At 44.6% G+C, this 12,983-nt stretch overlaps 1 protein-coding gene across 2 annotated transcripts in view; it reads left to right on the forward strand.

Moving 5' to 3' along the window:
* Positions 1–8,896, forward strand: part of TTC28 (tetratricopeptide repeat domain 28) — a 125,389-nt gene extending 116,493 nt beyond the window's left edge. For both annotated transcript variants that reach the window (XM_065738954.1, XM_065738955.1), the window contains 4 exons: positions 422–498; positions 3,385–3,514; positions 4,555–4,662; positions 5,144–8,896. In XM_065738954.1, the coding sequence (XP_065595026.1) occupies positions 422–498; positions 3,385–3,514; positions 4,555–4,662; positions 5,144–6,768 (1,940 nt within the window). In that variant the 3' untranslated portion in view covers positions 6,769–8,896. The remainder of the gene's footprint in view (positions 1–421; positions 499–3,384; positions 3,515–4,554; positions 4,663–5,143) is intronic.
* Positions 8,897–12,983: the final 4,087 nt, after the last annotated feature.

Here is a 12,983-nt window from a genome sequence, read left to right on the forward strand (position 1 = left end):
CTGTTATTTTATGTCCATGCAGACATCTGCCTTTTCCTGCCTTTCTTTGGTCTAAGTCTGCAGAACGTGCTGCTGGTCTAGGTTTCTACAATAATGAAATGAAAGCTTTTAATAGAGTAGTGGTTCTAGAGGTAAATGTTAACTGGAACTGTTGTAGATTGGAATCGTTTACTCCTGGGTCCCAATATCTGAGGAGTATGACATGGCTCTTCCTTTTTTCCTGCTCTCAGTTAGAAACTGTGATCAGATGCAAGGTTGGAAGAAGTTTTATTTTCTGGAAATTGCTGCTGTTTCCAGAATTATGCAGTTAGGGAGAGAGGTTCTAGGAATTAGGTGAGGTTACACTTCATTCAGGTTGCTGCATTCCTAGCAGATAATAAACAGGTGTTCAGCAGTCCCTGTTTCTGCTGATGTTTTCCAGGTTTGCCTAACCCTGCACTTCAGGCACTTTGTAAACTTATCACAGCTTCAGAAACAGGAGAGCAGCTCATCAACAGGGTAAGTTGGAGGTTTTTCTCCAGTACCAGTTTCCAAATGGTTCCTTCCAGGTCAGTAAATTCAGGAACGCAGAGTGGTTTGTGCTCTGGTTTATCAGCCTTGGAGGCTGAAATTCTGCATTTCCCTGTTTGTGTGAATGAAAGCGTGTGTCCAGAAAAGAAAAATGTGAGCGTGTTACTGGGCTGCGTGGCCTTGGATCTTACAGTTCAGGGACAGAAGTGGAACCAAAAATATGTTCTACAGTGAGGGAGAAGCAAAACGTGGAAAGTGGTAGAAGAAGTAATTGTTTTTTGGCCTATCCAGGCCAAATATCCAGACCCTATCCATGGCCTATGTTGGCTGATCTTTGCTCACTGTAGTTACCAGCACCCCAGGGAATACCTGGCTTTGGTGAGTGCCAGGATCTTAGAACTTATTGAGTCAATGCTTTTTCTGGTTTGAGTGCTCATAGCTCTGCTGTGAGAATTCACCAGATTAAAGAGAAAGGTAGTGCCAACCTCTGGCCATGGCACTCCCCCCTCACCCTGACCCTCCCCACCTCCTTCACGCTCTTCCCTCTTCCCTGTCTTTGTAGCATGCCTAGAAGAACCTAACCTCACTCTGTGCCACCAGCTTGGCTAGCTTTCCCTTACATGTTTCTTACTGTTCTGATTGTTCCTCTAATGAGGTTTATCTTGATCATTTGCTTGCTTGAGTAAATGAACACGTTACACATAGTGAACAGGTGAATTGCACACCTTATTTCCCCCCTTTCCCCATGCAAAAATGTTATGGGGAAGTACCATGAAAGGTAGCTGGGATTACGTTTTAGAGTGCTTCCGTTTACTTTGTGGTATCGAGTCTTTTCTGCACAAAATACAAATCAACAGCTCCAGCTTTGCAGTTACTAATTGAGAAGCCTGCTTTGTGGGTCAGTTAGGCCATGTCTGCTTCAAGGAAATAGTTTCTTGTCACATTTTACAGTAGCACAAAGGATATTTCTAATGGCTTGTCCTTCATGGTATTTTGCTTGCTTGCCTTGGCTCTTTCGTTAGCGCCTGAGATTTCTGTTGTTCAGTAGCAGGGTTGTTTTTTCCTCCTTACCACCAGAGGGAGGCTTGCTGTAAATGGGATGTGATGAGGTCAACATTCCAGTAGATCTGAAAGTCCATGAGATTACTTCACAATTGTCTCGCCTCAGACAGTTAAATCACCCAGGGGAAAAGATGCAGACTGGCAGGAATATTGCATTGCTTCTGCAAATGTTCTTGTGTAGCCCAAACCATAGGCAGAATTTCCTTTTGCACAAGAGCCTACGTAGTTCTGAGTTCAGGATTTTTCAGCTGAACTCTCACAACTCCTGCTGTTACTTGTTGTCCTTGCCTCCTTCTTCTCAACAGTTCAGTTGGTGAGCAGCAAAGGCACAGCCTGTCTCAAAGGAGAGAAGGCTTTGTTCAGAACTGAAGCATGAACGCTGTTGGTTCAGTCAATAGGTGTTGTTTTTATCTCTGTCCAGTAGGGATGATTGGTGCTGTAAGGGGCAGGTGCTCTTGGTGTTAGTGGAACAGCAATGTGGGCAGTCTGGTCTCTTCTTCTGGATAGAAAGTGCTCATTTTTAGTGCAAACTGGAAGGCAGGAACAACGAAAGCAGGAACTCTGGTACTACTTCATATACAAGGAGTATCTAGGGGTTGCTGACTGTTTTAAATGCCAGTGATGTTTTCCAGATAAAAGCAGAGAAAGGCTTGTTTTACATTCAGCCTTCAGCCAGAATGTGGGTTGGCCTGGGTATCTGCCTGCCTTGTGTCTGAGCTGATTGCAGTGAGCTGGGCATTCCCAGATTGAGCTGCCTCTTCCCACACTGTTGGGCTCCTGATTCACAGCTTGAGCCATTTCCATTGCTCCTTTCTCTCTCGGAATAGAGCATCCTGCAGTCAGGATGCTGGTTTGCATGTGGATGTGTCGCTGCTCTGCAGGGCTCCCTGTCACAGGCATTTTGTAGCACAGAGTAACCTGTGTTCTTTTCTCCTCTCTTTTCCTTCCTTGTTATCTGCTGCCTGAAGGCTGTTAAAAATATGGTGGGAATGGTGAGTATATTACATGCACAGGGGAATGACACTGCTGTGCAGGATTAGTGCCTTGGTCGCTGCAGAGCCATTTCCCTGAGCTGCAGGGTACTGTCTTCACCCTGCTTTCAGGCCTGGAATTTGCTCCATGGTGCTAATGTGGAAAAAGACTGCGTAAGCTTTTGTGGGTTGGAAGAGATGGGTGGTCTTGAAGCTAGCTGGTCCCCAGTTAATGATTTTCTATCCTTTCTGCCCTGGTTGTGTTTTTGAGTTAGATGAGACCCTGGCACCTTAATTGGTTTCAGATCTTCATAAACATATTTTTTTTTTTCCTCAATTTTGCTACTCTTGTCCCTTGGGCGTTGTTGAGTCAAGTCATTCCTGGGAGGCTGTGGAGGTATTGGGAAAGTCTTCCATGGCTTCACATGACTCATTCTGCCCAGTTAAATGCTGAGAATGAGTTTTCTGGGCTTCACTTAAGGAGTGTTGCTCAGTCATGGTATGGGCTTTAGCAAATGTCTGTGAGCTGCCCCTTTTCTTTCACTTCCCGTGTGTTTGTTCCTGCTCTGCTTCCTTCTAACTCAATTTCCACTGACCACACTCCCAGCCCTCCCCCTTGTTCTGTCCCTCAGTGTGCTGCTGTTCAAGTGTGTCCATAATGGCTGTCCCTGGACTGTTCCCTCTGCTCAGATCTTTCATCTCACTGTTCTGTTCAGGAGCAGCAGCTGAGTGTGTGAGTGCATTGGTGAAGGGCTGTCAGCAGTGCGTTTCCTTAGGTGTGACTGTCAGAAAAGCAGTGGTTTGATTTGTAAGGAATGGATAATGTTTGCATTGTTTTCAGCTGCATCAAGTCCTGGTTCAACTTCAGGCAGGCGAGAAGGAACAGGATTTCTCCTCTGCACCAATCCAGGTTTCCATCAGTGTCCAACTCTGGAGGCTTCCTGGCTGCCACGAGTTTCTGGCAGCTTTAGGTGGGAAAACACTTCTTTCCTTATCTTTCTGAAAGTATTGCTGGTGTCTCGAGTGGCTTGAAGTAGTGATGAGGCTCACAGCTGTAGATTTGTTTGTCTGGGTTTTTTTTGGTCTCTGCATCTCTGCAGTTCCTGACTGCTCAGTACTGCATGGCCAGTTCACATGCTCAGAGCTCTCATTTATTGGTTGGTCAGTGATAAGCACAGGTTTTTCTGTCATGCACTAGAATATCTCCTGAGTCAACAGAATGTGGATTTCAGGGTTTACAGCAGATTTGGTGCTATTTTAATTTCAGAATATGGTTCTCCTGTTGTTCATAATTGCTTGACTTCCTACCTGAAGTGAAACAGTCATTCCCTTGGCTGGACGACCTGTGCAGTGTGCCAGGACAGGGGGTACCAGTGTGATAGTGTGTACATCCCACAGAAAAGATAAATAAGTACTAAATATCTAACTAGGTTTTGTTCTGACTTGGACCTGCAAAGATGCAGGGGACAGGCATTGCAGGAAAGAGGCAACACTGCAGAAAGAGATGTCCAAGAAGACTGTTTGAAGAGCTTGTAAGAGCCAGGTTGTTTACCTCACACATTTATGCCTACTGCTGCCCAGGCCTTGTTTGCTAAACTTCATGGTCTCTGTTCTTCAGAGCCATTCCTGTGAAAAAACACTGGATTAATGGGTGAATGCTGCAGGCATGTGAGGCCCTGCCCTGAGGTGCGTTGAGTCCATCATTCCCTGATAATTCCATCTAATTTGCAGCTAAAATACTGAGCCATGTGTTTTGTCTATCAGTTTGGACTGGTGTGCTTTGTGTGTGTACCGGTGTTCACAGCCCAACTCTGAGGTGCTCCCATGAAGGTGTGCTAAATAGTAATAAAAGCAAACCTGCAAAACGTATATTGCAGGGGTAGAGATGTCATTCCAGGGCATTGCAGAATGTAATGTCTCTTTGTTCTGTGTGTGTTACAAACAAGATGACACTTGTTTAGAACATAGGATCTTATTATGAGTTGTGACTTTACTCCATACTCTGCTACAGGTTTTGACCTTTGTGAAGTTGGGCAAGAAGAGGTGATTCTGAAAACTGGGAAACAAGCTAATAGGAGGACCATGCACTTTGCTCTACAGTCCTTGCTGGCACTTTTTGGTAAAGCTATATTTGGTTATTTACTATCTGATGATTTGATGAGAATAACCTACATTGAAGTCTCACACTCGTTCCTTTTGCAGACATCACACATTCATCATCATACATGCATTACAGGCCATGTGTCATGTGCAGCAGGCATTTTTTTCATGTGCAAACAACATTCAGATTTCCCTGAAGACAAAGTTAGGAGTAGACACCAGCAGCTGGAAGATTTTGAGATATAAAATCCTAATCAGTTGGTGAATTCCCAAAGCTTTCCCTTAGGATGCTTGTTCTGAGGCTGTTGTCTGTACATTTCCTGACCTGTGCTCATTATTTTTCTCACTTAAGTAATAGGTTGGGTTTTTTGTTTGTTTGTTTAAGTAGCTTAGTGCATGTTTTATAACATTTTCTCTTAGATCTGATAAGAACATTGCCTGGTTTAGTTTGTTATTACTGTTTATCTAAGGGCACGCTTGTACTTTTAATTCTTTTTTAGATTCTACAGAGCTGCCTAAGCGCCTTAGCCTGGACAGTTCCTCATCACTAGAGTCACTGGCTTCTGCTCAGTCTATTTCCAACCCTGTGCCACAGTACCAAAACCCACCGTTCTCTCCTACTTGTCCAGATGGCATTGCATCAGATGCCATTTCTGTGTATAGTCTGAGCTCTATTGCCTCCTCCATGAGTTTTGTTTCCAAGCCAGAGAGCGTGCCGGACGGCGTGGGGCACAGAGGACGCCAGGACTATGAGAGGCCCAAGAACATCTATCCCCATAGGTCTGCAGTACAGAGCCAGCTGTCTCCACAAACCAGCATGGTAGCCAGCAAAGATGAGGAAGAATATGAAGGTTTTTCTATAATCAGCAATGAGCCTTTGGCCAGTTACCAGGAAAACATAAAAACAAGATTTTCCCCTGATCACAAGCAGCCCAAAGCTGGTCCAACTGGCAGTGTTAAAGAGCCTGTCAATTCCAAAGGGAGCATAAGTACTCCAAATTCTCCTGTTAAAATGACTCTTATTCCCAGCCCAAACTCACCTTTCCAAAAAGTTGGGAAACTTGCAAGTTCTGATACTGGGGAATCTGACCAGTCTAGTACTGAGACTGACAGCACTGTCAAATCCCAAGAGGACAGTAATCCAAAGCTTGATCCTCAGGAGTTGGCCCAAAAAATCCTGGAGGAAACTCAGAGCCACCTCATTGCTGTTGAACGTCTTCAGAGAAGCAGCAGTCAAATAAGTAAGAGCAAAAATTCAGATGATGCAGCTTCCACACCTGCAGGTATGTCTGCATTCAAATCATCAGAGACCAGTGCATTCAGCAGGCCGATCAGCTCGAGTCAGAAGAATCAGTCTTCACCTCTTGCAATTAAACCAAAGCCTCCAACAAGGAGTTCATCCCTTCAGAAAGTGAGTTCTGGCTACAATAGCCCCACAGCATCGGAGATATCAAACAAAGAAGGCACGGGCCAGTACAGTGGGCAGCCGTCTCCAAGTTGTGATTCGCATGGGTCCTTAACCGAGCAGCCACACTTTAAGCTCAAGTACCCCAGCTCTCCTTACAGTGCTCATATTTCTAAATCACCCAGAAATATCTCCCCAAGCTCAGGGCATCAGTCTCCTGCTGGCAGCACTCCATCTCCAGCTCTTTCTTACTCCTCCACCGGTTCTGCTCGCTCTAGTCCAGCTGATGCTCCAGACATAGACAAACTAAAAATGGCTGCCATTGATGAAAAAGTGCAAGCGATTCACAACCTGAAGATGTTCTGGCAGAACACTCCCCAGCACTCCAGTGGCCCAATAAAGATTCTCCGAGGAGCTCCTGGAACAATGACTTCTAAGAAAGATGTCCTCAGCTTGTTAAATCTATCTCCACGGCACAGCAAAGAAGAAAGTGCAGAAAAGCTGGAACTAAAGGACCTGTCTATTGAGCAGCACCTTGCTTCTCCACAGAAGAACCCTCCAAATGGACACAGACACTCTGAAACTACAAATGCAGTGACATCAGCTCACCCTCCACCTTGCAGTAGTGCTCCGGGGACTGTACGCCCCATGAGGCTGCCGTCTGGGAACGGTTATAAGTTCTTGTCACCAGGAAGATTTTTTCCTTCCTCCAAATGTTGAAATGTCTTGCGTACCAACTGATGACTTAAAGTCTTGTTAAAGTATTTGCTTCTGCCCACTTGCCTTTATCGATACAGAACCACAGAATATTATCTAAGAAGCCATGGTCACACCCTTGTCAATACACAGAAATGTGACAGGTTGGCCCTCGCTGTCCCTGTGTAGGAACATGGGCCTCACACAGATGGGTTTTAGTTTCCGTTATCAGGTCTTTGGCCAGACTTGCTTCACAGGTTCTATGTAGCAATCCATTTTTTGCTGCAACTGGTCCAGCAAATCTCTTTCTGTTCATAAGATGCTAGATTTTAAGCTACCACCTTGTATTTTTTATCCTCGCGGGAGGTTTTACAGCTGGCTTTTTATACAGAACTAATACATATCAGGGATTGGAGAGAGAAGAGAGGAGGCAGAACTTCCATAAGGCATGCACAGATTTCTGCCTGCAGCAGTACAAGCCATTTCTCTGGTTGGTATAAAGGCTGGCAGAGAGGAGGAGATGACACAGCTCTAGGTATCTCCAGTAAGGCGTTAGCAAAATGCAAGAAATTGCTGACACTACACCTCCATAGCAGTTCTCTTTTCATCGATAAAAGACAGTGACACAAAGATAAGAGGAGAGAAATGCCCCATTTTAAAACCTGCACCCCAGGTAACTTCTGTCTGGAGGGAAACCTCTCAGGTGACTTTCTGCTGGTTGATCTGCTCCCAAAGAGCGTTTTGGGTATAACGGAGAAGGCGAGCATCAGCGTGAGGAGGTGAGGCTGTGCCAGAGGGATGAGTTACGTGGTTATCAAACACTCTGATCTTTCTGGCATGCAATGTTACAACGGTGAAATTTTTGTCTTGGCAACTATTTGGGCAGTACAGATGTCTTCTGTATGCCAAGTGTTTGCAGAAAAGGGTTGCAGACACTGAGGCTCACAGAGTTATTTTCTAATTCCACATAGGCGGGAGTGTGACATCAGTGTATGTGGTTTAGAAGTTAACCATGTGAGTAAATCCTTCTCTGATCCTGCTAAACGTTTGTAAATATCTCATCGTGGGCAGATCTGCAGGACCTTCCCCTGCTGTGGAAACAAGTTTCTTCAGGAGCAAGTACACCAGTGTACACGGGCGGGACACGTCTGTGTCGTTGTGCAGTCAGGACACACTCGTGAGGGAACGTGCAGACCCGGCTGTATGCAGAACCTGTGCACCTTCTGATCTGTGGAGAAAAGAGAGCACCCCAGGGGTGATGTGGGGGAGACAGAAAGCTTTCCTAGGCTAGGTGGCATTTAGGTGCTGTGAATCAAGTTGGAGGCTAATCTTTTTTAAGTGGCCATTAAACGTAGTGATGTAATCAGAATCAAAACGATAATTTACATGCACTGAAAACCGTGGACGTGAACTCAGCCACACTGTGCACTTAGATCCAAGCAGAGTATTTCACAGGCTGCGTGCTATGAAGTCGGAGCACTGGATCACCAAGGCTTTTGGTTTCTATTATGCACTCCCAACATTTGTCAAGTGACTGAAGGCTCATCACTTCACCTCTCTGTGCCTCATCTTCCCTGTCTATCTACATGGGGATAGTAATATTTACCTACCTACCTCACAGAGGTGTTGTGAGGCTTATTAATTAGGCCCTGAGTTTTAGAGGGATCTTAAGCCAACTTTCAGTCTTGCAGCTGACTACCTGAATGGTGAGTGCAGTGAGATCTCCAAACTAGTTAGGGGATCATTGCTGATGCAGGTAATTGTTGCACTTATCACGTCTGGATGCTCTTCTTGAAAATGTGGACCTGAGTATTTGTGATTTTGGAGGGGATCTTGGAAGAAAAGCGTGATAGCAGGACAGAGGATTCAATTCTGACACCGTGATGTAAAATTACTTAGGTTCTTCTTAATCATGGCGCACGTATGAAATGCTTTGAGTATATTCTGGAAGCCACTGATGTTGAGGGAATTATTTCCTTTACACTATTGCAAGAAATTAACACAAGCACTAAGGGCAAAGAATATCAGACTGTGTATTTACAGTCAGCTAACGAGAGATGGATGGTCACTAAAGTTTCAGTGCAGAAAGACAAAAAGAGTAGTTATTCATTTACTCATATTATGCAATGTAGCAAAAAACAAAAACAAAAACAAAAAACACCACCACCAACAAAAAGAAATAGTTGACTAAATCCATACAGTTTTTGCGATTCAAGTTACTTGTCTCCATACTGCATCTTTCTGAGGTGGTTTGGTGCTTGATACTGTCTTTTCATCATTAGGTGGGGAACTTTAGAACAGTGGGCCAAAATCAGTCAGTACAGCAGCGACGCTCAGGTCGATGGTGAGTGCTGATGTGCTCAACTTGCTGTGCTCTCGTGACCACTGAGGGACTCCGTGTGACTTGCTCTGTTTCTGACCAGCATAACTAGAACGACATCCCAGGAACACCCAGGATGGAAGTGGGCAGCTTTCTATGTATAGCAACAGCAAATACTCCCTGTCGTGCTGCATAACATGCTGGAAATAAGCCTCTTTACTGTAGTTTACATCCATAGCTAAAGGCTCTTTAATCTGTGGGAATTCTATATTGTCATTTTGGTACAACTCTTTGGTGCTGCCAGTAGGTTTCACGCTGGCTTAAAGTTTTCAGAAAGAGTTAACTCGGGGTGGGGGGTGGTGGTTCTTTCGTTGTGGTTTATTTTTTAAGGGTAGGGTGTGTTAGAAGCAGGGAGGGCTCGGATGTTCAGTATTTGGGAAATTGGTGTTATATAAATATGGAAGGTGGGTGTCACTAGAACAAGTCTTGGAGAAGTTTATTTCCGTGGACTTGGCACAGGGCACTTCCATTGGCTTAATGAGAGCCGTCAACATGCATGCTTGCTTATGTCTGGGAGACACTTCACACACCTCGTGCCTCACTCCACCCCCAACTGAGAAACAACCCCTTTGTGAGGAAAAAGCAGTTTTATCAGGTTTGCCCAATATGTGGAGAAATTCAGGAAATGAAAATAACATGTTCTCTGTTTGGTATTAGATTTCCTTCTGTGGCGTTTAAATGCATTTGTCGTTGTTGTATTTGTGCATGGTACAAGTGACAACACTGCTTAATACAGTGAGCAATAAGAATTAGGTATTACCCACTTTCACATTAAACCTGCCACATGCAACGATTCCCCGGGGCCATGGAATGTATTTTAGTTTGGTTTTATCCCATGTGTTTTACTGTGTGAGATACTGATTACGGATATTTTATTTGGCACTATCTGTAGCTGAAACTAAAGGGGAACAGGAAACAATCTCACAGACCAGAATCCCATTTAATTTGGTTTTGTTGGTTAACCTGGACCCTGGCCTGCTACTGGTTTTCCTTCTTTTTAGTCATACCTTATTTAAATAAGGGGAAAAAAATCATTGAAGGGTGCTATACCTGTGGACATCAGTCTTGGCCGCACTTCCTCTCGTTAGGTCAAACTTGTTCTGTGACATCTCTTTCGTGTTGCGGAATAGATCCAGGTGCACAGAAGATCTGTGAATCTGATAGAAAACACTGGTAGTTTCAGGCTAGGTGGTAGTAATGGATTTGAGCAGTTTTGGGTTCATTACATTGCCGTGCAGTCCAGAAAGGCTGCAAATGTGTATGGAAAACTTCACCCCTCGGTTGCAGAACTCTTCAAAAGAGCATTGAAGATGGTAACTCAGAGGACTGTCAGCAAAGACTCTTCCAAGCAGCAGCCCTTTAGCACTTGCTCTCCATGTGTGCAGTGTTAGCCATGTTTGGCCTATACGGACATTTTTGTAAATTAAAACTCTGTTTCCAGACAGCATTAAACTTTTTATATTATGAAATTTACCATGTAAAAAGATTTTCATATTTTTATTGAAATTGCTAAGGCATTTGGCCTTCTTCCTTTGTGATTTCAGTGTCTATTAAAGCATGAGTTCTCTCAGTTCTCCGGTCTCTTGTTCTAGGACAGCGTTGGTAATGAACTTGTTGGTGTCTTTGAGAACTTCCTGTTTTTTAGCAGAATGTAGTTCTCCTGTACAAATGATGACTGGAAATTGCTTTTCCTTTTTCTAGTAGGTGCTGGGAGCGTCAGCATTTGCTCACTGTTCATTTTAGTCAGCAGCAAAAGGACACGTAGGCTTGGAAGGTGCATCAAGGACCACCTAGTCCCATCCTTGCACTGTGGAAGGACCAAGTCCCGAAGGTATGACGTATATGATATATTTTTTCCCCACACCTTTGCCAGTTGGAACATGGTTACCTGAATCTTCCCTTTTTCCTTGTGTTAAAGATGCCCTTGTCCCTAAGGGAAGTGTTGGTGACCAGATGAATCTAAACTGAATTAGACTTTTTTATGGTCTCTGAATTTTTCATTGATACCTCTCTCCCAGCTTTGTAAATGTCACCTCTAGCCATATTGACAGAAAACACAAACTGTATCCTAGGTCATGACAGAGCAGGATTACACTGATCTAGTGTCTGTAGCTTTTCAGACTTTGATCTACTGAAAATGAGGTGACCTAAACCACATAAATCATTATAGTCTTCATTGAATTAGCATTTTGGCAAGGCACCTTTCCTGGAATACTTCTGAAGTAGCTGATGTTCTTTATTTGAAGTTATCCGAAGAGAACTTTTTATCCCTGTCAGAAGGAATACTATCCATCTTCTGTTATGTAGTGACACCATTTCCATGAGATTCTATTGGAAAATTGCTATGGCTGATGTTTTAGTGGCCTCCAGAAAAGCACCTACACTGTTCCCAAGTCACATGCCTGTAGCCTCTCTGCTGAAGTGCACCACTTTGATCTTTTGGCATAGAAGAGAATATTTAGATAAGAAGAAACATGCTCTAATTCACAGTTCATTGTATGAAAGTGTGCTTGCTGCTGTTAAAAACATCTGTTTTATCACAGCAGGACAATTAGGGGCCTGGAAAGTCAAGGGAGAAGCGTCAGAGCAAGAGCAGAACCTGCACAGTGCCAGAGGCTGTAGGAGGGTCACAGGGACTTCAGAAGTGTGCGTGCTCCCAAGGTACAGCTTCTCTCTGTCACGGGGCCTAATGGGTTCCCACAGTCTCACAGAGTGTGTCAGAACAACACTGCAGTCCCAGGAAGCTTCCAGAGGAACCAGTTAGACAATCGGATTCGGACTGTTCAGCAACATCACTGTTTGGACAGGAATGTAAGAAAAGATGATGAGGTCGTAGTAGAGAGGACAGTTCAGAATGTAAAATTTGAACGCGGTTAGTTTCTGAAATGTGTAGTGTTCTGAAATGTTCAAGTGGTAAAGGGGAGTTTTGTTATGAAAAGACCTTGAGCTTCAAAGGTGTCTCACAGTTTTCAAATTGACAGTGGATATGAGGACATGAGCAAGAGAGAGGAGCTTTGCCACTTTGTACCAGTGTGTGGACCATCATACCAGGAATCCTATTCCTTTTTCCTTCGGGTCCCTTTGCTCTGCTGTGGCACAGCTGTATCTGAGATGAGCAGCCAAGAGCTGCTTCACACTTGATTAAGCTAGATGTGGCTCCAAGGGGGAATCAGAGGCATTCTCAGCTGGCCTGGGGCATGGAGTAGTCTCTTAACTACTGTGCACGGAGGCAAAGTTGGGAATAGTGCAGAGCTGCGCAGTGACCCAGCTCCTGGTGCTGTGGGCAGTGGCTAAGTGTGCTTCTTAACCAGCTCCTGATACTGTGCTCTTAACATAATGTCACCATCTCACTTCAGTTGCATGCCAACATGTGTGCATTCAGCTGCTGATGTACTCAGTACCTACACGGGAATGTGGGCTGTAGGACTCCCATGAACAGTTTGCTGGGGAAGCATACTCTCCACCAGCTGAGACCGTGCTGAACACTGTATTTGCTGGTCTGAAGTGGTTTGCCTGTATGCGTGGCCTGGAATCAGCAGGATGCAGATGATACTGTCATGTGTGGTATCGTCTGGGTATAAACAAAGAGAAGAAGGGTTTTGGAGGGAGCACGCATCGCAGCTGCCTGAGTAAACAAAAAGCAAATGTTGTCCATATGGGGAGAGAGCAGCAGCCGAGCCAAGATTTTGAAAAACCAAATAAAGGAAAATTCAGAGTGTTTGGGAACTTCGGGAAGCTCCGTGCCATGCCCTGCCCAGCCCGTCTGCGTTTCTGTGCCTCGAAGGCCAAGCTTTAAGGCAGAGGTCTGAGTGGTGGGTTCCTTAGCATCCAGCTCGCACATCTTCACTCTCAGACAATC

The sequence above is a fragment of the Cyrtonyx montezumae genome, unplaced genomic scaffold (genome assembly GCF_038088225.1).
Source record: "Cyrtonyx montezumae isolate F1298 unplaced genomic scaffold, pur_monq_1.0 scaffold_23, whole genome shotgun sequence".
Classification (NCBI taxonomy): Eukaryota; Metazoa; Chordata; class Aves; order Galliformes; family Odontophoridae; genus Cyrtonyx; species Cyrtonyx montezumae.